Source organism: Petaurus breviceps, unplaced genomic scaffold (assembly GCF_028583685.1).
Source record: "Petaurus breviceps papuanus isolate PSGF00001 unplaced genomic scaffold, PetGlider_PUasm1.0 688, whole genome shotgun sequence".
Taxonomy (NCBI): Eukaryota; Metazoa; Chordata; class Mammalia; order Diprotodontia; family Petauridae; genus Petaurus; species Petaurus breviceps.
Genome location: NW_027186457.1, coordinates 6,525,568 through 6,551,740, shown reverse-complemented (window position 1 = coordinate 6,551,740; position 26,173 = coordinate 6,525,568). Strand labels below are relative to the sequence as shown.

Below are 26,173 nucleotides of genomic sequence, written 5' to 3'. Positions count from 1 at the left end.
ATTTTATATTCATAATTTCTATTTTAAATTAGTTATTAAATATCCATAATTAAATATTTATTTAAATGTATATAATTTGTACACTATATTATATATCATGTCTATTATAAACTCATGTAGCTTGTATAAATTAAATTGTTTATATTCTAATTTAATACATTTATAATTTATTTTATTAGCAATAATAACAACAATCATAACAATATAACACTTTGGGGTTTGTAATATATCACTTTACAAATATCTTATTCCATCCTCAAATTAATCCTGGAAGGTAGCTGTTTTCATTAATCCCATTTTATTTTATTTTTGCTTTTTGAAGGGGGAATGCAGGGCAATTGGGGTTAAGTGACTTGCCCAAGGTCACACGGCTAGTAAGTGTTAAGTGTTCCTCCTGACTACAGGGCTGGTGCTTGATTCACTACACCACCTAGCTGCCCCCTATTAATCCCATTTTATAGATGAGGAAAATTAGGCAAATAGGGTTTAAATGGCTTGCCCAGGATGACACAGCTAGAAAGTGTCTGAGGTCAAATTTGAACTCAGGTCTTCCTGACTCTAACTCCAACACTCTAGACCCCTTCAATCTTTTAATGTTATCATGCTTATGTTCAACCCATTTCATGTTAGAAAGAAGATAGATCTACTTTCCTATTTTTGTGGTCAGTTATCCTAATATCTTTTTTTTTCCTTTTTAGACAGCTACAATATCATGGGATATCCAAACGCTGTATTCAACTGTACCAGAAGATGCTGAACACAAAGCAGAGAATTTATTTGTGAAAGAGGTAACTATGAATTTAGTTACCTAAACTGTCCACTAATTTAGAAAACTTTCACCTAATTCTGTTCTCAATACAATTTGTCACCTAATTGGTGCTCTTTTCATATTAGGTAAGAACTTCTAACTTAACAGTGTGATTCCCTGATGCTTTTACAGGATTAATCCTTTAGCCTGTCTCATATCAAAGTCACATTTAGAATCATATAAATTTTACACAATTTTATTTTACAGAAATTTATTTAATAGAAATTTTATGTAATTTTATTTTATTATATATTTGAATTATATGATTTATGTTTGGGTAACATAAGTTACATAATATATAAAATTACATTTCTATATATTTATATCACATCCTGGTAATTTTTTCCAAGTAAACATTTATTCAGCCTAACTCAAAGTCTCAATCTGGAGAAATGTTAAAATGTTCACATTTGGAAATGAGGGTGGGGGAAGAGTCACATAGCCAAGTTGATGAAACTGATTCACCTCTCTGGGTCTAACTTTCCTCATGTGCCAAATATGGTTAGATTCAATATCTCTGAAATCTCCTTCAGCTCTAAATCAGTGGTTCCATAAGCTCACAAATTTGGCCCCTTTGGGGGGAGGGGGACAATGTGATAGATTACAGGATCATAGATTTTAAATTGGAAAGATTCTTAGAGATCATGTAATCCAGCCCCCTCATTTCTGAGGTGAGAGAGGTTAGGGGACTTACTGAAGGTCATACAGAGATAGAAAGAAAACTCGGATTTGAACCCAAGTCCTATGGTTCCAAATTCAGTACTCCATCTGCTGGGCTACAAGATAAATGTGGGCTAAATTATGGAAAAGTTTGAATAATAAAATATCCTTAAGAAAAGTAGTTTATTACTTTTGAGTAGTAACATGAACTAATGTAGAGGGCTTCTATGCCCCTTTCTAATGATTAAGATCCATTTTTAAGTAGCATCCATTTTCTTGTAATTAATATAAATTTTCTCTCATCAAAGAACTTATTTTCTTACCTTAATTAAAAATTTTTCTCCATAAGTACGTAGACATAAATTAAGTATATTTGAACCAATTTGATTCAATTAAACATATTAAAATATTTAGTTTGAATTAAAACATAATAAATATATTAATTTTAAAGATGAAAATTTTATTTAAAATTATTTAATTCAATTATGCATTGAATATATTTAAAATATTCCAATCTTAATATATTGGATACATACATAATTTCTCCATAATTATATACTCATTAAAATTATAGTAAAATTTAAATATATTTCTAGAATACATTCAAAATTATATATTTATATGTTATGGATTTTTGCTTTTCAAAACTTAGTCTAGCCTAAAGTAAATTTGACACAATTGATCACCCTCATCATGTCTAAGACTGAAATTCCCCCTATCTTTCCCCTTAACATCACATCTTCCAATAGGTAGTGCCCATTTCTGTCCAAAGCACCACTTCCCATTAATAACTTTCCAGCATTATCCGTAATGCCTCATTCTCTGTTACACCATAAATCCAATCGGTTGCCTACTCTTGCCTTTTCTACCTTCACAAAATCATACACATATAACCCTTCTCTTTGCTCATACCGCTACCACCTTAATTCAGATACTAATTACTCCCTAGATTATTGCAATTGCCTTGTAATTGTTCATTCTGCTTCAAGTTTCCAGTCTATCTATCCTACACACAAGTGCCAAAGTAATTTTCCTTAAGCATGATTTGACCATCTCTCTGCCCTATGTAACCAACTCCAGTGGTTTCCTTTTGCTTTTAGGATAAAATATCAAGTCTTCTATTTACTATTCAGAGACCTATACGACCTGTATTTCTGGTCTCATTGGGCATTACCACCTTCCCACAGCCTGTAATCCAGTTAAACTGGCTTTTTCTCCATTCCTTACCCATGGCAATCTCATTGCTGTCCGCTCCCCATGCCTGGTATGCGCTCCATCCTTATTTTTACCTCTTAGAGTTACTCTTCCTTTAAGATGCAGTTCAGGCAAGATTGTCAACATAAATCATTTCCTTATCCTACCCCAACTGCGTGTTGTTGTTGTTCAGTCATTTCAGCTATGTCCAAATCTTCATGACCCCATTTGGGGTTTTCTTGGCAGAGATACTGGAGTGGTGTGCCATTTCTTTCTCCAGCTCATTTTACAGATGAGGCAACTGAGGGGAAACAGGATTAAGTGACTTGCCCAGGGACACACAGCTAGTAAGTGTCTGAAACTAGACTGGAATTTAGGCCTTCCATACCAGAAAATTGTCTATTTTTGCTTTTTCAGCATCTCTCCTATCCTCTCTTAGCTTTCTTTTTATGGGTCTGCAGTCTCTTCTACCAGGTTTTTAACTTCTAAGTCAATAAATCAACAAGAATTATTAGGGCTTTCCTATGTACCAGACAATGGCTTAGGTGCTGGGTATAGAAATAAAATGAAATTCCCTACCTTCAAGGAGCTTATATTCTTATGGGGAGAAAAACGTGCAAATATATAGGTTTATTCAACACATTACCTTGGAGAGAAGGGATCGGGAAGGCCTCATATAGAAAGTAGCATTTAAACTGAGTCTTAAGAGAAATTTAATAGATGCTCCTTGAATGAATGAGCAAAAACTTCTGGCCATCCTTTAGGCATTGGTGTTTAACCTAACAGTAGAATGGTCAAGATCCCATCTTCTTACCTTATTAATAAAAATACTCCTCATTTTGTTATTTCTCTCTTATCTATTACCACATGCCACTCTTGACTAGGAAGACATTTAATTCCTCTTAGGGATTCCAAGAACTGGAGTTGATAAAGGGAATGCATTTCAGGAATGTGGGTGGGGAGCAGGCAGTGCAAAGATACAGAGACAAAATATGGACCCTTTCACCATCAAAAAAAAAAAAGTTCAATTCTGGTGCCTGTAGGGACAAAGCTTGGCCATCCTCACTGGCTCTGGTTGGGTTAAGATTCTGAGGAGCTCTCTAAAAGCATCTCCACATGTTCTAATGAAGCCTGGTATTCACCTTACTCTTCAGTATGCTCTGGCTTTCTCCCCAAATTGGCCTAATTCCCAATTGCAAAGTCCCCTAATTTCCCAAACCTGGCCTAATTCAAATTTACTGTAGTCTAGGGAATATCAGAGCTCCAGGGTTTCAGGATGTCGTACCATTACATTTAGCAAACTTTTATTAGACCACCTTTATAGGATCATAAATCTAGAATTAAAAAGGACCTTATCCAACTCTCTTATTTTACTGATGAGGAAACTGGGACCCAGAGAGATTTAGTGACTCACCATGGTCCCAACAGATAGCAAGTGGCAAGGCTGAGATTCGAACTCACATTCTCTGACTCCAAATCCCATGATCTTTCTATTGTACTTACTCCTTTCTTGTGTTAGATGAGTATAAAGAATCTACATGGGACTTACCACAAATCTACAAGGTACTTACCATTAAGAGCATGATTGCTAGGAGGCGAACAGGCATAAATTTGATTTTAAAAATTTCAGTCCTTTCAGCAGTTTCCTTCTTTGAGTGCCAGGATTTCTTATCAGCAGTTATGAACAGTCTGATTTCCATACCAATGTTGACTTTTTTTTATTGGAGTTCAAGTAAAAAAAAAACAACAACATCCTTTTCCTCCTATTTTATCTGTTATTATTCCAAGCTCCCCCACATGCTTATCAGTTGGGTAGAAGGCATAAACACTTACATATGACTATTTTGCTACTCTTAACAAATTTAAAAAATCAATATTAGTTTCTCAAGTGGAATATTGTACTACTCCAAACATCAGTTGTATTTTTCCCAGAGTGATCTGGTTAGCACAAAATCTGATTCATCCTATTTATCACCTATTTTGTTTAAGAGAATGACACTGGAAATCATGACCGTGAAGGAGGCCAAGGATTTAACAACCAACAGCAAACAATAAACATTTACTAAGTTCCTACTTTTCATAAAGAATTGTGCTAGGAACAGGAAATACACAAATGAAAAAGGTGTTTAAAATGTCATGGGGCAGTGGAGGAACACAGATAAGTATGAAACAAAGGTAAATAAATGGAGTGATGATGACAACAAAACAGGGATTTAAGTTGGGAAAGATCAGGTATAACTGATGTGATTAGGAAAGGGTGAGGAGAGGCTTCAGGAAGGAGATAGCAACAAGTGAAGATAAGGAGGGAAGGTTTTCTAGGCATGGGAGGCTGTCAGTCAACTCAGTGGATATTAGGGGATGAGGGGAAAAGAAGAATAAGAAGCCTTGAGATTTCAAATTCAGGTAGTTAGTAGGAGGGCATTGCCATCAGCAAAGATGAAGAAATTGGGAAAAGGGAATGTTTAGAAGAGATAATTATGAGGTCAGTCTTAGACATGTTGAGTTTGACAAATAAGCAGAAATATGAAGACAGAAGACTAGAGCTTAAAGAACATGTTGGGTCTGAATATATAGATTAGAGAATCATCTCTATAAAGGAGGTAATTAAATTGATAGGAGCAAATGAAATTGCCAAGAAGAGGAATAGAGGTAAAGGGAAAAAAAAAAAAACAGTGACAGATCATTGGGATGTCAATGTATTCAGGAATGGAAGAAGAATGATCAAGTGCCAAAAGGTCCTGATTACAGAGAAAAACTAAACCTCCCCAACTTTTTTTCAACCACACTTCATGTGACATGGTCTTTAGACCACTCTTGTGTCCCAGTTGCTGAAATATATTTCAGTTTGCCAATGTCCTTCTTCAGATGTTGTTCCCAGTACAGAAGCAAAAATATTAACCTTTTTACTTTTGTTTTGCATCATTAACTTTAGAACTTTAAACTTTTTCTGTGGAGGGGAAAGTGAATGCAGAAACAGTTTAACAGCCCTTTAGAAATGAGAAATAGGAAGTGCTGTCATTATCTGGAACTCATAAATGGTATAAAATTAACATCTACAAAACATCCCCATGTGTGTTTTTTATTTGCTTTTTTTTCTATGTCGAGACAGCACCACCTCCTCCCCCTGGGGTAAAATCAAAGGGACCTATAAATAGTCTGCATACTTCATACACAGGGTTTGTACAGCAAAATCTTCATTTTTATATACACAAAGGGAATATAGAAGGCAGGAAGCTCCACTCTCTAATTAAAACTGAGCTCTTGGTTTGGTTTCACTTGGCAAATCAACATGGGGAAGCAGAGAATCTCATATATTGAGCCCTTGAAGGTAGAGAGAGCCACTGTGCCTGGGGAACACTAAGGCAGAATTAACCCCCACCCCCCAAAATTTTGGTGTAATAAAATAACAAATGACTATTCTCCCCAGTCACCATGATTTCTCTGAAGATGCTAAAAATGCACAGTAGATGGAGCATAGTGCTAGGAGTAAAGATCTGAGTTCAGATCTTGCCTCAGATATGTACTAGCCTCTCTGGTCCTCAATTTCCTCATCTGTAAGATTAGGATGATAATAGCACTTATCTCACAGGATTGTTCTGAGAATCAAGTGAAATAATATATGTAAAGTGCTTTGCAAAACCTTAAAGGACTATAAAATGGTATTGTTGTTGTTGTTTAATGGATGATTTGAAACATAAGGTAAAGAGAAAGCTACAAACACATAAGGAATTGGATTCTGCCATTGACCCACCACTTTCAGGGAATTCAGTGGCATTTAAAAGCATTGAAAGGATGAAAGTGCAATGACTCTGCCATGTCTCCTGTATCCAGACTCGAGTGAGGTCAACTTTGACGCAATATGGCCCAGTGGAAAGTATATTTTAGAGTCATGACTCAGTTCCATATCCTGGCTCTGCCAGTTGGTACTTGTGTGACCTTTGGACAAGCCATTTAATGACTCTAGACCTTTATTTCCTCCTTTTGTAAAATAAAGGACTTGGATTCTGGGTCCTCAATGGTCCTTTCAGGCCATAAATATGTAAGAGGGGTTCCATTCATTCTGCCTAGCCCTCAAGGGTAGAATTAGAACCAAGGGAAGAAAGTTGCAGAGAGGCAGATTTCTACTCCATTTAAAGAAAAAAATATCCTATCAGAGCTATGACCAGTACAGCGGGCTGCCTGAGGAAGCTGTGGGCTCCCTTACACTAAGATTTTCAAACCATAGCTCCATGACCACTTTTTAGGGAAGCGTAGGTGAAAGCTAGACCAGATGACCTTGGAGGTCCCTTCAAGGTCTTTGATTCTGACTCACAAAATCATTTAATCCTGAAGGGAGAAATATTCATGGAATGAGGAAGTGAGATGGAGTCAAGAAGGCCGGAATGCTGGGCTTAAACTAACCATCCAGAAAGAATAAGCACTAGTTAGCAAGCAGGCATAAACCAGGAGCAGGCCAGACAGGGTGGTTATTTTTAAACCTCCTTATTATGAGGCACAAACCAATGGTAGGAAGATAACAGCCAACTAAATCAAGAATCAATCAACACCCATTTTTTAAGTACCTACTCTTTGTCAGGCACCATAGTTGGTGCTGAGGAGACGAGAAAAGAGAATGAAACCAGTATCCATAGTTAATCTTCCATGGCAAGAGAATTAAGGGAGCAACCTACTGATCCAATGAAAGAAAGCCAACACTCTCACATTCAGCCACGGCTGGTAGGTCAGGGAAGAAGCATCTGGAGGTCAGTTAGATGACTCTTCCAAAACTAGAAATTATGTAATCACTCTTGGCCATTCATACTAAGTCATCCCTACAGTCGGAAGGGAAATTGTGTGGGAGTTTTGGAAATCCAATACTACCAATCGGTCAATCAATGAATAAACAAGCGTTTATTAGTGCCTACTAACAGGCACTGTTCTCAGGAACAATTTACAGCTAAAGCCCTAATTGGGGCCATAGAAAGAGAGAGAGGGAGGGGGAAGCCAACAGCTTACTCTTACATTACTAAAGGCCCAGTTTGAAATTCTTAAGTGAAAGTAATGAGCACAGAGTCCAAAGTACAAATGAAGCTATGCCTTTACAACCTTGATCTTTGTAGTTGATATCTGACTTCTGTGTTAGAGGAGTTTTTAACTTTTTTATGTGTATGTGTCATGGAACACTTGGAGGGTCTGATGAAGCCAATGGACTCCTCAGAAAACTATATTTTAAAAATAAGTTTTTATTGGCACAGTGAATAAAAATAAGTTTTTATTAAGTTTTTTTTTTTTACAATAGCATAGTTTCCCCCAATATCCCTCTTCCTCCCCTCCCAAAGAACTGTCCCATCCAACAATTTGTATTTTTTATAAACAAAAAAAGAAGGAAAAACATCAGTGTAACTATTCAATACATCAAAAAATCTGAAAATATGTACGATGCACAACACTTATGGACCTCCCATCTCTGCAAAAGGGTGGAATGGGGATGTATTCTCATGTCTTTTTTTTTGGAGCCATGCTCATTCCTTATGACTTTGCAACAAAATAGTCCATGTTGGAGGGATTATGGGAAAATAGGCACACACACACACACACACACACACACACATACCTATTGTTGTACCTGTGAATAAGTACAACCATTTTGGAAAGCAATTTGCAATTATGCAAATAAAATAACTAAAATGTCCATACCCTTTCACCCAGAAATTCCATTGCTAGGCTAGAAGGCCACTGATAAGAAGAAAATTCCTATATACGCCAAAATATTTATAGCAGCACTTTTTTGCAATAGCTAAGAACTGGAAACAAAGCAGATGCCTATCAGACAGAGAATGGATGAACAATTATAGTATATGAATGGAATAGTATATTATTCTGCTGTAAGAAATAATGAATGAGATAAATAAAGAGAACCATGGAAAGATCTATATGAACTGATGAAGAGAGAAGGAAACAGAACTAAAAAAAAAAAACAACAATGACTACAACAATGTGAATAGAAAAAAACAACCACAAAAGCAATCAGAATATTATTTTAAATGCATAAAATGGAACACACAGGTTGCAAAGGAAAGCAATTATATAGAAATACGGTTATCACAACATTAAAGTTTCAAAGTGTCTTATGTCTATCTACGAACCCAGGTTAAAGATTCATGTCCTCCTTCTGGAAATTTTTTAAAAGATAAATAAAGCTGAAAAAGTATGGTCTTTGGTCTTTGCTCAGAGTCAGCAAGACCTTGACACCACAACATAATTAAATCATAACATAACAAGGAATTTTACAGCTATGATTAAACCAGCAATTTCTTTATAAACATACTCTTGGAGAATTAAGTATGTAAAGTAAATCTTTGTTTAATAACACTATCTCACATTTAAATAATTCTCTGATATATACAAAGCCGTAAGGGAGGTAGTATTGTAATTACTGATCTCTTTCTTTTAGAGTTGAAGGCCTACACAACTACTAAAGTCCTAGGTGAGATTTGAACCTGTCTTCTGACTGTATACACTCTGTCACTACTTTCTCTTTGACTTCCATGATATTTTTGGAAGATCCTTCCCTCCTACTGAAAAAGTTTGCTCCAACACACAAGTAAATAAAAGTCAGATTTTATAATGTTAACATGCCTTTAGCAAGTCTTCTCACTTCTATTTGAATCCCTGAATCACAGGAGATGCTGGAATGCATTCAAAGAATGTAAATATTTCACAGTCAAATAGTCACTGTTGGAGGGATTGTGGGGAGGTAGACACTCCTGTGTTACTGGTAAACTATGAATCAGTATATCCAGTTTAAAGTTTGCAAAACAGTCGATAAATATTACCTCCTTTTGTCCTCACAACAACCTGACATGCAGGTGCCATTATTATCCCTATTTTACATCTGAGGAAACTGAGGTAGATAAAGGTTGTGACTTGACAAGGGCCACATAGCTAGTAATTGTCTGAAGCCAAATTTGAATTCAGATCTTCCTGAGTCTAAGCCCAGGGTTCTATTTACTGTGTCACCTAGCTGCCTCTAAGGAGCACTTAATAGCAATTATTTTTTGTGGCATTTGCCCCTTATAACTTTTATTGATTCCTATGTCTAATTGATTAAAAGGGGCCCTAACCCCTTTTACTTGATGTAAAGACTTGTCAAAAACAAGCCCACAGATATTTGTTGATTAATCCAGAGAGCAACAGCTTGCTATCAGTGTCTTTCCTATCTATTGGCCATGACATTCTAGTAACTGGTTCGTATATGTGAACTTCAGTAAAAAGCAATTTATTTAACTAAAAAGGAAATACCTATAAAAGGTGACCTTCTATCAGTAGGGTTGTTGATATGGCTGTTGAGAGAGAGTTGAATGAGATAATGGATGGAAAGCCTTTTGTAAACATTTAGAAGTTATAGAAATATGACTTCCTGTTACTATTATGGAGCAGGACTAGGATTATACATCACATTCTCTGTCTCTAAGATCACTGATCTTTCTGCTACAAATCATTAAGTACCTACTGTGTGTTGTAAGACACATCATTTCCATGGATCTTAAATTCCTATATGATGATCTGATTCACAGAAAAGTATAGTAATAAATAATAGGTAATAAGTAATTGTCCTAGAAGTTCAAGTAGAATGCTGTGGGACTATGGAATCATCAGAGGGTCTATGGGCAATGTCCCTTTTCAGTTGGGCTTCAAAGAATGGGTAGAAAGAAATCCAGTGAAGAGTAAAATGAGTGGCATTTAACTTAAGAGCTAAGAGCATGATAAAAAGTTTATATGTATGTGTGGCTGGAGACAAGAGTTTGTGGAGCAGATGAGCATGAGATAAGACTGGAACAGAAAGGAGGTACCATTTTGTAAAACAGTTGGAACACTATGTTATGGAATTTGCTAGACTAATGGATGATTTTGAGCAAAAAAGTGTTATGACCATCTAGATATATCAATTATTCAATCAACAACCTTTAACACTTACTATGTGTCAGACACTGTAGTAGGCACTGATGAAACAAGTCCAAAAATGGAACAGTTCTTGTCCAGGGAGCTTACAATCTACTATGGGAAATAGCATATATGTATTTAAGTCTATGTTAAATATGTGCAAAATAAACATAAAATAACTTATCAGGGCTAGCTATAACAGCTGAGGGATGAGGAAAATGTAGGAGGTAATTTGAGTTTAATTTTGAAAAAATTTAGCAGGGACAGCTAGGTGGCGCAGTGAATAGAGCACTGGCCCTGAAGTCAGGAGGACCTGAGTTCAAATCCAGCCTCAGACACTTAACACTTTCTAGCCCTGTGGCCTTGGGCAAGTCACTTAACCCCAACTGCCCTGCCTTCCCCCTCCAAAAAAAAAAAAAGCAAAAATAAAAAGTAAGAATTTAGGAAGTCTAAGAGAAAGAGGTAAGGAAGGACTATAGAACTAAGTAGATGCAAGATGGAATGTCACGTGTGAAAAGCAGCAGAGCCTAGACTTGGCATAGGCTAGACTAAAGGAGAGCAGGGCAGCTAGGAAGCAAAGTGTATCCACTGGGAGCACTAGGTTTGGAATTGGGAAGATTGATCTTCCTCAGTTCAAATCTGGCTTCAGACAGTAAATGTGAGACCCTGGGGAAGTCTCTTAACCTTGTTTGCCTCAGTTTCCTCATCTGTAAAATGAGCTGAGAAGGAAATGGCAAACCACTCCAGTATCTTTGCCAAGAAAACCCCAAATGGGGTCATGAAGAGTCAGATGTGACTAAAAAACAACCAAATAACAATAAAGGAAAGTAAAATATTATAAGGCAGTAAAGGTAAAATGGATAATGGTTCTGAAAGCCTTTAAATGCCTAGAGAGGCATTCATATTTAACCCTGAAGGTAATAGGGAGCCATGGGGTTTACTGAAAAGATGAGTAGCATTGTCAGACTTTAGGGATTTGGTAGCTGTGTAGAAGATAGACCAAGGCAGAAAGAGTCCCTGGAGGGTGATTTTTATGAAGGAATGTCTAGAGGAAAATGTAACTTGAATTCTAGTGGGCTAATTTCTACCAAAGGATGTTTGTTTGTATTTCCTGTTGGTTAATAAATATAATCCCCTTACACATATCCCAGGAAGTAATTAATCATCAAGATTATAATAGCTTTCTCTTTCTCTGGCATATTCCATTACATGATTAGAATTATCATCTCAATATTATCATCACATATATCTTTGCAATGATTTTGAGTATTTTTATTATTTTCTCAGTTTAATGCATTTCTGTTTTGTGCATTTACTCACTACCAGACACCAAATGGGTTTCTTAATATTGAGAACTAACCCATCATTTAACAATATGAGGTCTAAACACATTGAAATGAATTACCTATGGAATTGACAGATGTCTTCTACATTTGTTTAATTTTACATGTTTGGTATTATCTCTTTAAGGTGTCTGAATGAGCTCCTTGTGATTGGATGTTGATTTATCTTGTCTTGAGGAAGCATAAAGAATGTTTGTAAATTTTGGAATGGAAATAATTAAGCCAGCATTCTGTGTTACTCTAAGCAATTTATTACACACATCAAAATGAAGAAAGCCTCTTGTTAACCAATATGCTTTTGTTCAGGGCTCCTTGTACTAAGTGATCAGATCTCATCTGTTAAATAAACCACCATGAGAAAACTACAGAAATTGGAACAGGGACTTTTTATAAAGGCTTCCTTTTTTTTTTTACATAGTATGGGAATCAAGTACAAATTTGGGGTATGGGGGTGGAGCTAATTGTGCTCATTTTGTACTGATGCTGACATTCTTGATGAGGCCTAAAAAGGGGGATCCTATGCAAGGATGGATTTCCTTTAGCCCAGATGCATAGAAAACTTGTTTGGCCAAAACTCAGACCACAGAAACTCCTATTCAGTATTGTTCCTTCCCTATACAGCTCCTAGCCCATAAAAAGAAGCCTGGCATGCACATTACCAATTCAGAATCCTGGCATATTTTCCACTGACTTAACACTATCTCTCCTTGCTTCAGAAAATGATTTTCCAGGTGGTGTTTTTGTGTGTTAATGGGTTTCTTGCTGAAAGATTTTTTTTTTTCAAAAAAAATGGGGGGGGGTAAATCCATTCTTTGGGGTTGTGTTTGGAGATTTTTTTTTTCATTTTGATCATGCTATGTTAAAAAATGAAACTTTAATATAAAGCTGAAGATTTTTATTTTTAAAGGATGTGCTTTTAATAGAGCACCGGCCCTGGAGTCAGGAGGACCTGAGTTCAAATCCGGCCTCAGACACTTAACACAAAAACTAGTCATGTGACCTTGGGCAAGTCACTTAACCCCAGTTTCCCTCTAAAAAAATAAAAAAAGCAAAAAGGATGTGCTTATTTTTAGAATGAGATTATAATTTATTGATGGTTGTGGTTGTTAATTTGAGAGCTAGAAGGGATCTCAGCAGCCATCTAGTTCATTTTACAAATGAGGAAACTGAACACTGGAGAAGTTAAATGGTAAGGTCTTGCCCAAGGTCACACAGGTAGGACAGATCAGAGCTAGAATTGGAACTCAGGTCCTAGAACTTCCAATCCAACATCCAAATTGTTTGCTGCTTGGAGGAGGTTTATATGCTACAAGAGTATAGATTGTCCCACATTAGAAGCATTATTCAAATGGAAGAGTGTGGGCCTCATTTCCTTTCTTTCCAAATCATATTAGAATAAAATGTACCTGGAAGGAAGGGATAAGCAAGTTGAAAAGAAAACCCTTGACCTGCTTTTATTATCAGAGCTGGGGAAAACTTTCATTTCTATTCACAAATTCCACCGCCACCCCCACCATGCTATTCCCCACACACCCCACTCCTCAAATGAATACTTAAGCCTCCAGACTTGAAGCACTGCACAGTTTCTAAATCGGCTTTCTCTTCTCCATAGTGAAAACAGTTGTATAATGTTTGGCAACGAGTGAATGAAAACACAGATGTACAAGCCAGAGACTTGTGAAGTGTAGGAATGAGGAAAACCCTTCTTCAGTCTGAACCAAAGGACTTAATCACAAAGAATTGTAAGCCTAAGTTGATTCCATAAATGAGGAAGGAGGATCCGAGGGTTATCAATGTGTCTCAGCTCACTCAGTTATTCAACTGCTCTGAAAAATTCCTCATGGAATCTAGCCAAGAAATTGACTGGAAGGTCAGAGGTGGGAGGATATTCCTAGGTCAGACTCAGACATGACTGAGGTTGGTTGAATTTGAATGAAGCCCACAGTTTTTTCAGATGGCTTCAGGAGTTAATGTGTTGAAAGCTGAATTGCATTTCAGTCTAAATCTGAGTATAATGAAAATTTTTAAATGGCAACTTAAATCACTATTCTAAGGAGGAGGAGGGAGGGAAGAAGAAAACAACTTAAACCAGTTTCCACTTCAGGTTTGAATTCCCAGATGAGTCATTATAAAGTTATTACCTAAAAATGAAAAGTCTAAGTCTGATGCCTCTGAGACATGGAAATAACCCTGGGTTCCTGAAGATTATAAAGAGGCTACACATTCTGATAGATCCTTCCAAACTAGAAGGTCTTTGGGTATAGACCTTACAGGGAATAGTATGTCTATTATCTCAGGAACAAACTGGAGAAACTCATGGCTTGATATGCTTAGATCATAGGACTTTTTCAAAACAGCCTTCTCAGACTGTAGGGGGTTGTGATCTCATATAGAGAAATGAATCACCTACACCAACAAAATTTCCAATTCTTAAGATAACTACCTTTTTTAAGAGAGGAGAACCATTTAGAACTGTGCCCTTAAAGTCACTAAGCACTACGTACCTTTTTGACCCAGGTTTACCACTACCAGAGGCAGAGAGGCTGAAGGACAGATGGAGGGGGGGAAAGGGGTTCACAAGGAATAAACATTTATATAGCTCATAATGGGCACCAGGCACTGTGCTAAGTGCTTTAAAAATATTACCTCATTTGATCTCTATAACAAACCTGTGAGGTAAGTACTATTATTAGCACCAGTTTACAGTTCAATAAACTGAGGTAAAGAAAGCATAAGTGACTTGCCCAGGGTGACATAACTGGCAAGTAAGTGTCTAAGGTTGGGTTTCATCTCAGCTCCTTCTGACTACGGTCCCAGCACTCTATCCATTGTGCCACCAGCTGCCCTAGAGGAAGAAGGGGTAGAAGAAGGAAAGGGAGGAAAAAAGGGAAGGGAAGAGAAGAGAAGAAAAGGAGATAGAAGGGAAGGAAGGAAGGAAGGAAGGAAGAAGGGAAGGAAAGAGGAAAGGAAGGAAGGAGAGAGGGAAGAAAAGAAGGGAAAAAAGAAGGGAGGAAGGAAGGAAAAAAAAGATTGAAGCAGCTTTTAAATGTGGGCCAGCTTTAAAATGAAAAAGCAAACTTTAAATAATACAGATTTGCAGTTTCATATATAAGCCCCCTTTTCTGTTCTAATTTAGCATATGGAAATCTTCATTTTATTTGGTGTTTTAAATTTTGAATTTTTAAAAAAATTTAAGTTGTTTTGAATGACTAAAAAATAAAATAAAATAAATCATTGCTGGCAATGAGCCTCTTTTCATCTGACTAGGTTAGTCCTTGGACAACAGGCATATGGACCATTACTAGAACAAAGGCTTTCCAGATTGTTTGGAACTGTCAGCACTGAAGTTCCATTGGAATAACCTTGGAGAACCTAAGAACACCTCAATTTTACCTTTATATTTGACATATGCCCCCTTTTCTTCTCTGCCACTGCCTCTACTCTGGTGCAGGCCCACCTGGACTCTTATAACAGCCTGCTGGGAAGGTCTGCCTGCTTCAAGTTTCTCCCCACTCTGTTTAGCCACAAAAGTCATTTTCCTAAAGCACAGGTCCAACTATGTTACTCACCTACTCTGTAAACTCCAATGGCTCTCTCTCACCTCCAGGATTAAATACATAATCCTTTGTTTAGTATTCAAAGCCTTCATAACCTGTCTTCCCCTCCATGTTTCCAGTTTTACCTTAAATCTCCTGACTTCCCCCAAGGTACTCAGAGATCCAGTGACACTGGTCTCCTCACTATTTCTCAAACAAGACACTCCATGACCACCTCTGGGCATTGTCACTGACTGTCCCTCATACCTACAACGCTCCCTCCTCTTCTCTGCCTCTTGACTTCTCTGCTTTCCTTGAAGTCCCAGCAAACTTCCTGCCTTCTATAGGAAGATTTTTGCAATGCCCCTTTTAATGCTAGTGCTTTCTCTCTATTCATTATCCCTAATTTATCCTGCTTATATGTTATTGGTGCATAGTTGTTTACATGTTCTCTCCCCAGATAAACAGTAAACTTCTTGAGATCAGGGACTGTCTTTTCTTTTCTTCATATTTCTAGTGTTTTATTTAACACATTGTTTCATTGTTGTTTGGCCATTTTTCAGTTGAGTCCAACTCTTCATTATCCCATTTGGGGCAAAGATACTGGTTTGTCATTTTCTTCTTCAGCTCATCTGACAGATGAGGAAACAGAGGCACATAGGATTAAGTGACTTGCCCAGGGTCACACAACTAATAAGTGTCTGAGGTCAGATTTGAACATACTGTGCCACCCAGCTTGGCCTATAGTAGGCATTTACTAATTGTTTGTTAACTTACTATACTATGATGAATCAGAGGAAACAAAGTGCAGTAGACTTAGAGTCTGGAAGCAGTAAGTTCAAATTCTGCCATAGACTTATTGGCTAAGCAAGTTACTGAACTTCTATCAGTCCCAGTTTTCTCACCTGTAAAATGGGCATAATAGCACCTACCTCACAGAATTGGTGTGAGGATCAAATGAGAATCTATGTAAAGTACTGTGCCAATCTTAAAGTATTGTATAAATGTTAGCTATTAGTTGTTTTTTTTTAAGCAATCAGGGTTAAATAACTTGCTCAAAATTACATGGTCAGTTATTTCTGGGTGTGGTGCTAAGTATCTGAGCCCGGATTTGATCCCCAGGTCATCCCAACACTGGAGCCGGTGCTCTTACTCACTGTGCTACCTGGCCGCCCCCAGCTATTAGTTTTATTATAAAATATTGGCATAGGACTTTGTAAAGGCAATAAACAAATAAGTGTATAACAGCAGATTGGAAATCAGTTGGGTAGATTTGTCAAACAGTAAGCCATTTCTGATGGAAATGTTACCCCTGGGGCGGCTAGATGGTATAGTGAATGGAGTACTGGCCTTGGAGTCAGGAGGATCTGCGTTCAAATCCGGCCTCAGACACTTGACACATTTACTAGCTGTGTGACTTTGGACAAGTCACTTAACCCCAATTGTCCTCCAAAAAGCATATATATATATGTGTGTGTGTGTGTGTGTGTGTTAGCATATATATATATATATACATATATATACATATATATATATATATATATATATATGTTCAGTTGCAACAATTTGAATCTTCTGTGCTCATTCTTGGCTAGATTTCTGTCTTTGTTAAGCATTTCCAGCATTTTAAGTCTTAATAAATACCAAGTATCCCTTTTCTTATAAGATGCTTGGCAACAGAATCTGATTCAAAATACATTGTCACTCAGACAAATTATTTCCAGCATGTACCCCCAACGTGCAACTAGAAATTTCTCTTGTCAGATTTATAACATATTATTTCATATGCCTAGATAGCCTACCACTCTAATCCTGCCATGTCTTTACAAAATAACATTAAGTAATTCGCATTTCTTGATCCTGTCAGACAATCTTTCAAACTTTGATTCTTGTCATAATTAATAATTCTTGCCATCAAACTAAGTAACCATAAACGATGCCTTTTAGAAAATATGAAAGAACAGTTGAATGATCATTCATCCTTAATATGTATAGCCTCAGTTGGAAATATGCCCTTCTAGGATTTTGGTTTGAGGCTGGGGGGGGGGGGGTTAAGCCCTTTTAAAAGTTTTCTACTCTATTCTGAAATGTTCTGATATTTTCAGCTGCTTCCATGGTTATCATCTCTCCTCTTTTCTAAAGAAAAAGTTATGGCATTAAAATATTAAAACTAGATAATAAAAGACTCATTCATTCGGCATATATTTATTAAGTGTATATTACATGTAAGGGTTTGAACTATATTTGGTATGTTCTGTTTCAAAAGGCTTGTCTCTCTGGGGGTGAAATTGAAACTCCCAAAATTGTTGCCATCTGTATGGAAACTGGAAATGCAAGGTTCAGGGGGTAAATGCATTATGTTGTATTGGTGGAGCCACAAATTCTGGGTTCAAGTCCTGTCTTTGATATTTAACATAGGTGTGACCTTAGGGAAGTCTATTCAACTTTCTTAGACTCAGTTTCCTCACTGTTGTTTCTAACTTGACTTCTCTGGCATATGACCCCTTCCCTCCAGTCACACAGCTATCTCTCTAGCTTCAATGACTCATTACTTCTTATCCACTCAGCCACCAAAGTGATTTTCCTAAAGTACAATTCTGACTATATCCTCCTCCACTCTTCAGTAAATTTCAGAGGCTCCTATTACTTCCAGGATAAAATAATATTAGTAATAATAACAGCAAACAAGTATATAGCTCTTTAGTGTTTTCATGGATTTATATGTATATATACATATATTTACATATATTAATTCAGCTGATCCTCACAACAACCCTGTGAAGTAGGCACTATTATTAAACCATTTTTTACAAATGGATAAACTGAGGCACAGGGCTGTTAGGTGACTTGCCAAGAGTCACATAGCTACTGTCTAAGGCAGGGATTGAACTCATTTCTTTCTTGATTCCAAGTCCAATGCTCTATTTACTGTGGCACCTAATTACTTAATAATATAAGTTTTGTATTTAGCATTTAAAGCTGTTTATAACCTGGTGCCTTCCTGCCTTCCCAATTTTCTCTACTCCCCTCCACTTAATCTGTGACCCAGCAACACTGGCCTATGTGGAATTCCTCCAACCTGACCTTGCACCCCTTGTCTCTGTACCTTTATCCTTTGTGTCTGGAATCCTCACCTTCTGCTCCTACCTTACAGGGCTCCCTTCAGGTCTAAGCTCAAACTCCATATGCTACAGGTCTCTTCTGGTGCCCCCATCTCCTACTGCCTTCCTCTCTGAGATGACCTTCCCTCCACTCTGCATCCATCTTGTATATAGGCCTAGTTATTCACATGTTATCTGCTTCATTAGAATGTAAGCTTTTGAGGACAGGCACTGTTTGGATCTTTGTGTCCACGGCATCTGGTATAGTGCCCACTTCATAGTAAGTTTTTAATAAATACTTTTGAAATTTGATTTGATCTGATGGATTTAGACTAGATGAAGTTATTTCGGTTCTAAATCTAAGAACTTGGGCTCTTTCAAGCCTGGGCCCTCATCTATAGGAAGCCCAGAATCTAAGGTTACCAGAGCTAACTCTGATGTCTTCATGGTTTAGTGGCCTTCATCTATACTGGTTCCTATCCTTGATTTTTTTTAAGTCTTATCTGTGATCCCATCTGTCTGGAAACTCCCTCCACTAATACATATAGGCAACTGACTTACAATTTATGTTCTTAGAGCCTTACTTTGGGACATTTTTAAAAATTTAAAGCTCTTCACATCCTTGCCCTTTCCAACATCTTTTCTCATAGATTAAGATCTATGATAAGGCCTAGACATGGAGTTATAAGTGGTTAGGTTATCTAGTCCAAGGCCCCTCATTAGCCTCCTACAGAGAAATAGAAGGATAGAAAAGTTGAAGTACTAGCCCAAAGTTACACTGGTTGTAAATCAAAAAGCTAGGATTTAAACCCAGGTTTTCAAATTCACTTGTATTGTTTTTTTTTCCTTCTATTCTGACTCTTCTGTAACTTACAGAGCAAAGGTATGCTGGTAAATGTTTAACAACCAACTCTGTAATGGGGAAAAAAAAGTATACTATGCCACACATTTAAGTTTAATCAGAATTATTACTATTTTCTCCATCACTTCCTTAAATCTAAACAATCATCACAACAATAGATCGAACCTTTATCTGTAGCATTTCTCTGATGCCCAAGATGTAAATGCTCTTGCTAAAAATTTAACAATCAGCTCTTGAGAACTAGTTCAATTGATGCTGAATGAAGTGAGCAGAACTGGGAGAATATTGTCCACAGTAACAGCCACATTGTGTGGCCAACTTTGGTAGACTTAGCTCTTCTCAGCAATGCAAGGATCTCAGACAATTCCAAAAGACTTATGGGGGAAAATGCTATCCACCTCCAGGGAAAGAGCCATGGAGTCTGAATGCAGATGGAGGCATACTGTTTTCTCTCTTTTTGCTGTTGTTGTTTTATTCTTTCTCATGGTTTTTCCCTTTTGTTCTGATTCTTCTCTCACAACATGACTAATGTGGAAATATGTTTAATATAATTATACAAATATAGCCTTATCAGATTGTATGCTGTCTTGGGGAGGGGAGGGGAGGAGGAGGAGAGAGGGATGGAAAGAGGGAGAAAAAATGTGCAACTCAAAATCTTATAAAAGTGAATGTTGAAAACTGGAAAGAGGGAGAAAAAAATGTGCAACTTAAAATCTTATAAAAGTGAATGTCGAAAATTGGAAAAAATAAAATACTATTAAGTGAGAGGAGAAAAAAGAACTAGTTCAAGCTGGCTTCAGCACACCATTGCAGAGGTACCCAAATTAGAAATTTGAGAAGTTGAAGGCTTCTCTGACTTGAGAATTTCAAGCCTGAAAAAGTCATGTTCTCTGATGTTCTCTTCTTCTCACTGAAACAGACTGGAGTATCCTCAATACTGGAGAGAAACTTCACAAAGAAACTGGTGGGGTAGATAGAGCATGGATGCTGGAGTCAGGATGACCTGCATTCAATCTTCCCTCAGACACTTCCACTGTGTGACCCTGGGCAAGTCACTTAACCCTGATTGCCTCGCTGGCTGCGGTAGAGATAAGAAACTGATGATCTAAACTAACTGGGATAAAGTACAGTTTGTGAAGTCAAAACTTCCAAGAAAGGCAGATAACAGTTGCCTTGAAGAGATTAGAACAGAGGAGTGGCCTAAGAGCAGGAATTCATAATGGGCCAGTCAAGTTGGTTTCTGGACAAAGAGGAGCTGTTGTTGTCTTAATTATAATAGCATTTAATGATCTTCTTAGTGAGAGCAAGTGGGCTGTGACAAAGAACAGAGAATAAGCTTCCATGCATAGCATTTTCCAAATGCCATAACTGGGAAGGAGAAATGTTTATGGTTTTTGCAAAGAGTTCTGGGTTTCTTCTAAGATAGTCAAAATAAACCTAGATTAACCAGAGCATAATTAACAGAAATGATATATTTTTTTTTTGTCCCAGTGCTTCAGTTTTAGGATAAGGCAAATTACAAGAACAGAGGGTCAAATCTGGAATTAAATAAAGCAGTGTTGAGAGCATGTCCTGAGGGTGGTGGATGGCAGTCATTGAAAATTCAGCTCTCAGTCCCACTCCTTCTGAAGTTAAAATCCTGGACAATGAGGACTGATATTCATAACTATGACCCTGAGGCCCTGAAAGACCTTCAGTTTTTCAATAAGGCTGCCTCTGAGTTAAAAAAAAAAGAGCCACATAATTGCACTGAGTGGGTTCAGTTTTGTTTAATTAACAAACTCTGAATATCCCATCACATGCTATGGAGCTGGAAGGCCTCAGATCATTTGTGTAGCTGGTAGGGCTGAGATCTGAACCTAGAACCTGCAGTTCTAAATTGAGCCTACTTCTAGGATATGTTATATGAGACTTTTTTGAATCTGATGTCCCCTTCTTTTGCCGTATAGATCATCACATATTGCATTCATTCATTCATTATTATTATTTTCTTGCTTATTTGAAGAGCCATTACTAATTAATGTTGCCATTAGCTGACCAACCTTTCTATTAGCAAATATTCAGTGTTGCTTTTTCACTTAGGGGTTTCCCAAGCTCTCTAATTGGAATATAAATTAACAGTGTCCATAACATTATTATTCTATTAAGCCTATTCGATTTAATCTATTAAACTTGTTGGGGTGGGGGGGGGGAATCTAAGCCTATTTTTCTCTTCTCCTTTTATTATCTCCTTTGGGTAAAGTCAAGAAAAGAAAATTAAGAGAACTGCATATTACTTTATAAGACAATAGGGAAGCTGAATGACTATATTTATGTAAAGTGAAAGCTATAAAAAGAATAAGGGTTAGTCACTGAGGTCAGAACAAAAAGAATGAGATAAAAATGGGAGATTTGGCTTAAATATGAGGAACATCATTCAGAACTAATTGCTATTAAGTAATGGAAAGAACAGACAAGGAAGATTGGTGAATAACTATCTCTGAGGCCAGATTATGCATTCGTTTATCTGGGATGATTCAGGGGTGATTAAATTAGCCCTTCTATGACATGGGGAAATTAAATAAATAATCTAAATGAGACTTCTCAAAAATGCAGGCATTTGTGAAGAAGGTTGACTTGATTTTGGTGGGAAATATCAAATACTCCTAAGTAAAGAAGACATATTGATGCCGTAACCAGAGAAATTGGGTTGAAATCAATTCTACCATATGCTACCTTGTGGTCTTAGACAAGGCACTTAACTCCTTGGCCTCAGTTGCCTTGACTTTAAAATGTGTGAGAAGTGGAGGGAAGGGGATAGGGTTTTGAACTAAATTATCTCTAAGATCTTTTCCAGCCCTGAATCTATGATAATATTTTATGATAGTAACAATAATAATAGCAAGCACGTATACAGTGATTTATGGTACAAAAAATGCTTCACATGTTATCTCATTAAACCTCACAATAATCCTATAAGGTAGGTACTATTATTATCCCCATTTTATGGTTGAGGAAATTGAAGCAAAGAGAGGTTAAGTGACATACCCAGGGTCACGTAACTAGTAAGAATCTGAGGTCGGATTTGAACTTGGGTCTTTAGGACTCCAAGTCCTGCCCTCCAGCTACTAGTGCAGTATGCACTTTCAGGAATTTCAAAGAAGCTATGTATGGGACAGTAGGAGAGTGCCAGGCTTGGAGTCAGGAAGACTTGATTTCAAATTTGGTCTTAGACACTTACTAGCTGTGTGACCTTGGGCAAGTCACTTAACCTCTGTTTGCCTCACTTTCCTCATCTGTAAAATGATGAAAATAATAGTATCTATCTGCCATGGTTGTTATGAGAATCAAATGATAAAATAATTACAAATCACTTAGTAAAGTGCCTGAAACATAGAAGTGTTATATAAATGCTAGCCATTATTATTAGGAGGGGAATAATCATTTGCTATTTTATTACAGTACAGGCATTTGGGGAGAGGGAGAATTCAGTGCTAGTGGTTCTGCGCTCTATTCTCTGTACCCCTTGGTGCCTATGATCACCCAAAGGATTCTCCAACCCAACAAATACACCCTTATCACCAGAATGGTGAAGGATCCAGTGTAAAGAACCTTGGTCCCTCTTGCTGTGTTTTTTTTCCACCTCATCTGAAAAAAAATTAATTTTTTTTTCTTTTCTTTTAGGCTTGTCAATTTTACAATTCCCAGTGGTATGTAGTGAACTACAAATACGAAAAATATTCTGGAGACATTCGACATTTACCACAGTAAGAGCCTTTTTCAGTTCCTATCTTTGCACTTTCAAGCCTTAATTCCTACTTGGGTTCGAATCTTGGCTCTGCCTCTTCCTAGTTATGTAAGCTTTAGCAAGGAGGATGAGGAGGAATAATGATGGTGATTGTGGTGGTGATGAAGATGATGAGATTGATGGTGATGATGATAATAGTGGTCATTGTTAGCACTCATTTCATTCCTCTAATCTTTTTTCTTTTGAAACTCAGAAATTATCTGAGGACAAGTCATTCTTCTGTTTTTATTCTTTCACATTTGATGTTCTATGGACTTTTTTACTAATGGATGAATGACTGCTGTTTGTAACTGAATGAGTACTGGGATGTCAGCTCATCTTCTGGAAGGTCGTGGAAAACATCTTCCAGACCTGTAACAGAAAAAAACAGTGACATATATGTGCCTCTTTTTGTCTCCCTCTCCCTCCCACCCCCCACCATGGTTTTCATGTATTTCCATACTTTTAAACAACAGAAACAGGGCCCCCATTTAGGGGCCTTTGCTTTGGGAAAATTTGAAGCAATCTTCAATTGATGAACTAGATAGCCCCTTTTGTTCTGTATTTTCTTTATTTCTAAGTAGTAGGAGGAAAAAAAAAGTTAAGACTCCAAAGCAGAAAATTTGTGAGGTTTTTTTTGTTCTGAAAGTTTTTTTGTTTACACTATTACAATAACCTCACAAACTGCCTCAAGTTTCTCTCTTTTCCTGTCCATCTTCTATAGGGCTGTCTAAATGATATTCCTAAAGTATAAGTTTTCATTTTTGTCTTTTTATTTTTAGTGCCTTGTATAGTACCTGGCACATGATAAATGTTAAGAAATGTCTGTTGAGGGGTGGCTAGGTGGCGCAATGAATTAGAGCACCAGCTAATGGTGGAGTCAGGAGGACCTAAATTCAAATCTGGCCTCCCACACTTAACATTAGCCATGTGACCTTGGGCAAGTCACTTAACCCCAATTACCCTGCCTTCCTCTCTCCAAAGAGCAAAAAAAAAAATGTTTTTTGATTGTTGATTGATTCATTCATTCTCTTTAGAGAATCTATAGAGGTCCCTGGAACATGTAGAAAAAATGAAGATTGAACCTATCTTTTAAAGGAAGTTATATGAATATAATTCAACCAAAAGCCATTCTCTCCCTGATCCCTAAAACATATCTAGTCTCAAAAGATTGCCCCATCTCCCACAATCCCATCAATATGGCATGAGAGATATTTTTCTTCCATTCTATAAGCCATTGTTCAAAGCATCAAAAATGAACTTGACCAAATCTCTAACCATTAAAAAAGAAATACAACCCTGAACTCTTTTCATCACCCTGTGTCTAACCTCACATTAGCCAGTGCCAGGTGGGTCCCTGGTACACAGTAAACGTTAAATGAGCCATTATGGGTGACCACATTCCATGAGTCAGTTTCTCTTTTTTTTTTTCCTTTTACATCAACCTCCCTCATTCAATTTTGTCACAGGGAATTTACAGCAGCAACTGCAAAGCTGAGCTTTTTTCACCAGAGGAAGACTTCCTTTTTCTAAAAATAGTTCATATACTAGGAAGTGGTTTTTTCTTGGGAGGAGCGTCCTTACAGCAAACACATGGAATATGAAGATGGAGTATTTCTGGCTGTCTGGTCTCAGTAGAAGCATTTCATCTTCATGGCTCTCTATATTCATTAAATTTTTGATGGTCACATATAATAACCCCACCTACCATCAAACTGTCAGATATAAAAGGATAACCTTGTGGGGTGATGAGGGGGTGGCCCAATGACAGATGTGTTTTTTTTTTTTACTTTTTCAGTGTTCAGTTTCACCGATTAAAAAAACTATTTACAGTAAACTGTGAAAACCATAGAAAACTGTGAATCTATCTCATGGGCAAGAATGATTCATCTTCTAAGGAACATGACTTAAGTAATTGAAATAATCTTGTTTAGGAACTTCCTTAAGTGTTTCCCCTCATTTAATTGAAGGCAGTTGATACTATGACGTTTGCCATGGAGTAATAAAATTTTCTTGAAGGGAACTTTCAAAGGAAAAATCAGAAACGTTAAAAAATGATAATCAGAAAAAAAATTAAGACCATGACATTTATTATTATCCCATTTTTTTCCTCACAACAACCCTGAGAGGTAAGTGCAATTGTTATCTCCATTTTGCAGACGAGGAAACTGAGGCAACCTTGCCAAGGGTCACTCAGCTAATAGTAGACTGGATTTGAACTCAGGCCTTCCTGACTCCAGATCCAACATTCCATCTACTATGACACCTAGCTACCTGGAAAGAGTTGCATCTACATTAAGAGAATGTAAAAAAATGCTACCAGTTCCTTCTTAGAAGAAATTTTTATAGTATTTTATGTAAAGAGAACTAACATTCTTGGCATCATAGAATCATTATGTTTTAGAGCTAGAGGGACAATTGAGGAAACTTCAACTCAGAGATAAATGACTTTTTTTTTTCTACTCACAGGGAATTCCCCTTAACCTAAAATAAAAAAGGAAATTTTAGGTGTTTTTTTAGTGGTGGAATGTTAATAAGCAACTTGTTCCCTGGGCCACAGCAGCACCTGTTATCCCATGTACAAATGGGAATGCTTAGTTTTGAAGTGGGTCATGGCAAAACAATGCTAAATCTGAGTATATGTAGTTCAGTTACAAGTATGGACAGCAGCAGCCCATTGACTCATGGTCTGATAGATACTGAACTGGATTCTACCTACCAGGGACAGTTATGACAGCAGCCAATCATGAATTTAGCCTGCATGGCAAGCGAGGGAAGATCAACATGCCCTTGGGTTGCTGTCTTTCCCTAGCTTTGATGCTTTCCTCATTGATGTTATGTTTTTCATATCAGTTGATTTTTTTTTTAATTGTTATAAGGAAGTTGTATTTATGAGAGAGTATGGAAAAGGTACCAGTTATAGAACATTAGTAGAAATTTTTAAAGAGATACCACATTGAAGGAATTCTCCCAAACTTTT

General features: G+C 37.1%; 1 protein-coding gene across 3 annotated transcripts in view; it reads left to right on the top strand.

Annotated features, from left to right (window-relative positions):
* Positions 1–26,173, top strand: part of DOCK10 (dedicator of cytokinesis 10) — a 366,705-nt gene that overhangs the window by 180,471 nt on the left and 160,061 nt on the right. For all 3 annotated transcript variants that reach the window (XM_069104543.1, XM_069104541.1, XM_069104544.1), the window contains exons 3-4: positions 699–788; positions 23,091–23,173. In XM_069104543.1, the coding sequence (XP_068960644.1) occupies positions 699–788; positions 23,091–23,173 (173 nt within the window). The remainder of the gene's footprint in view (positions 1–698; positions 789–23,090; positions 23,174–26,173) is intronic.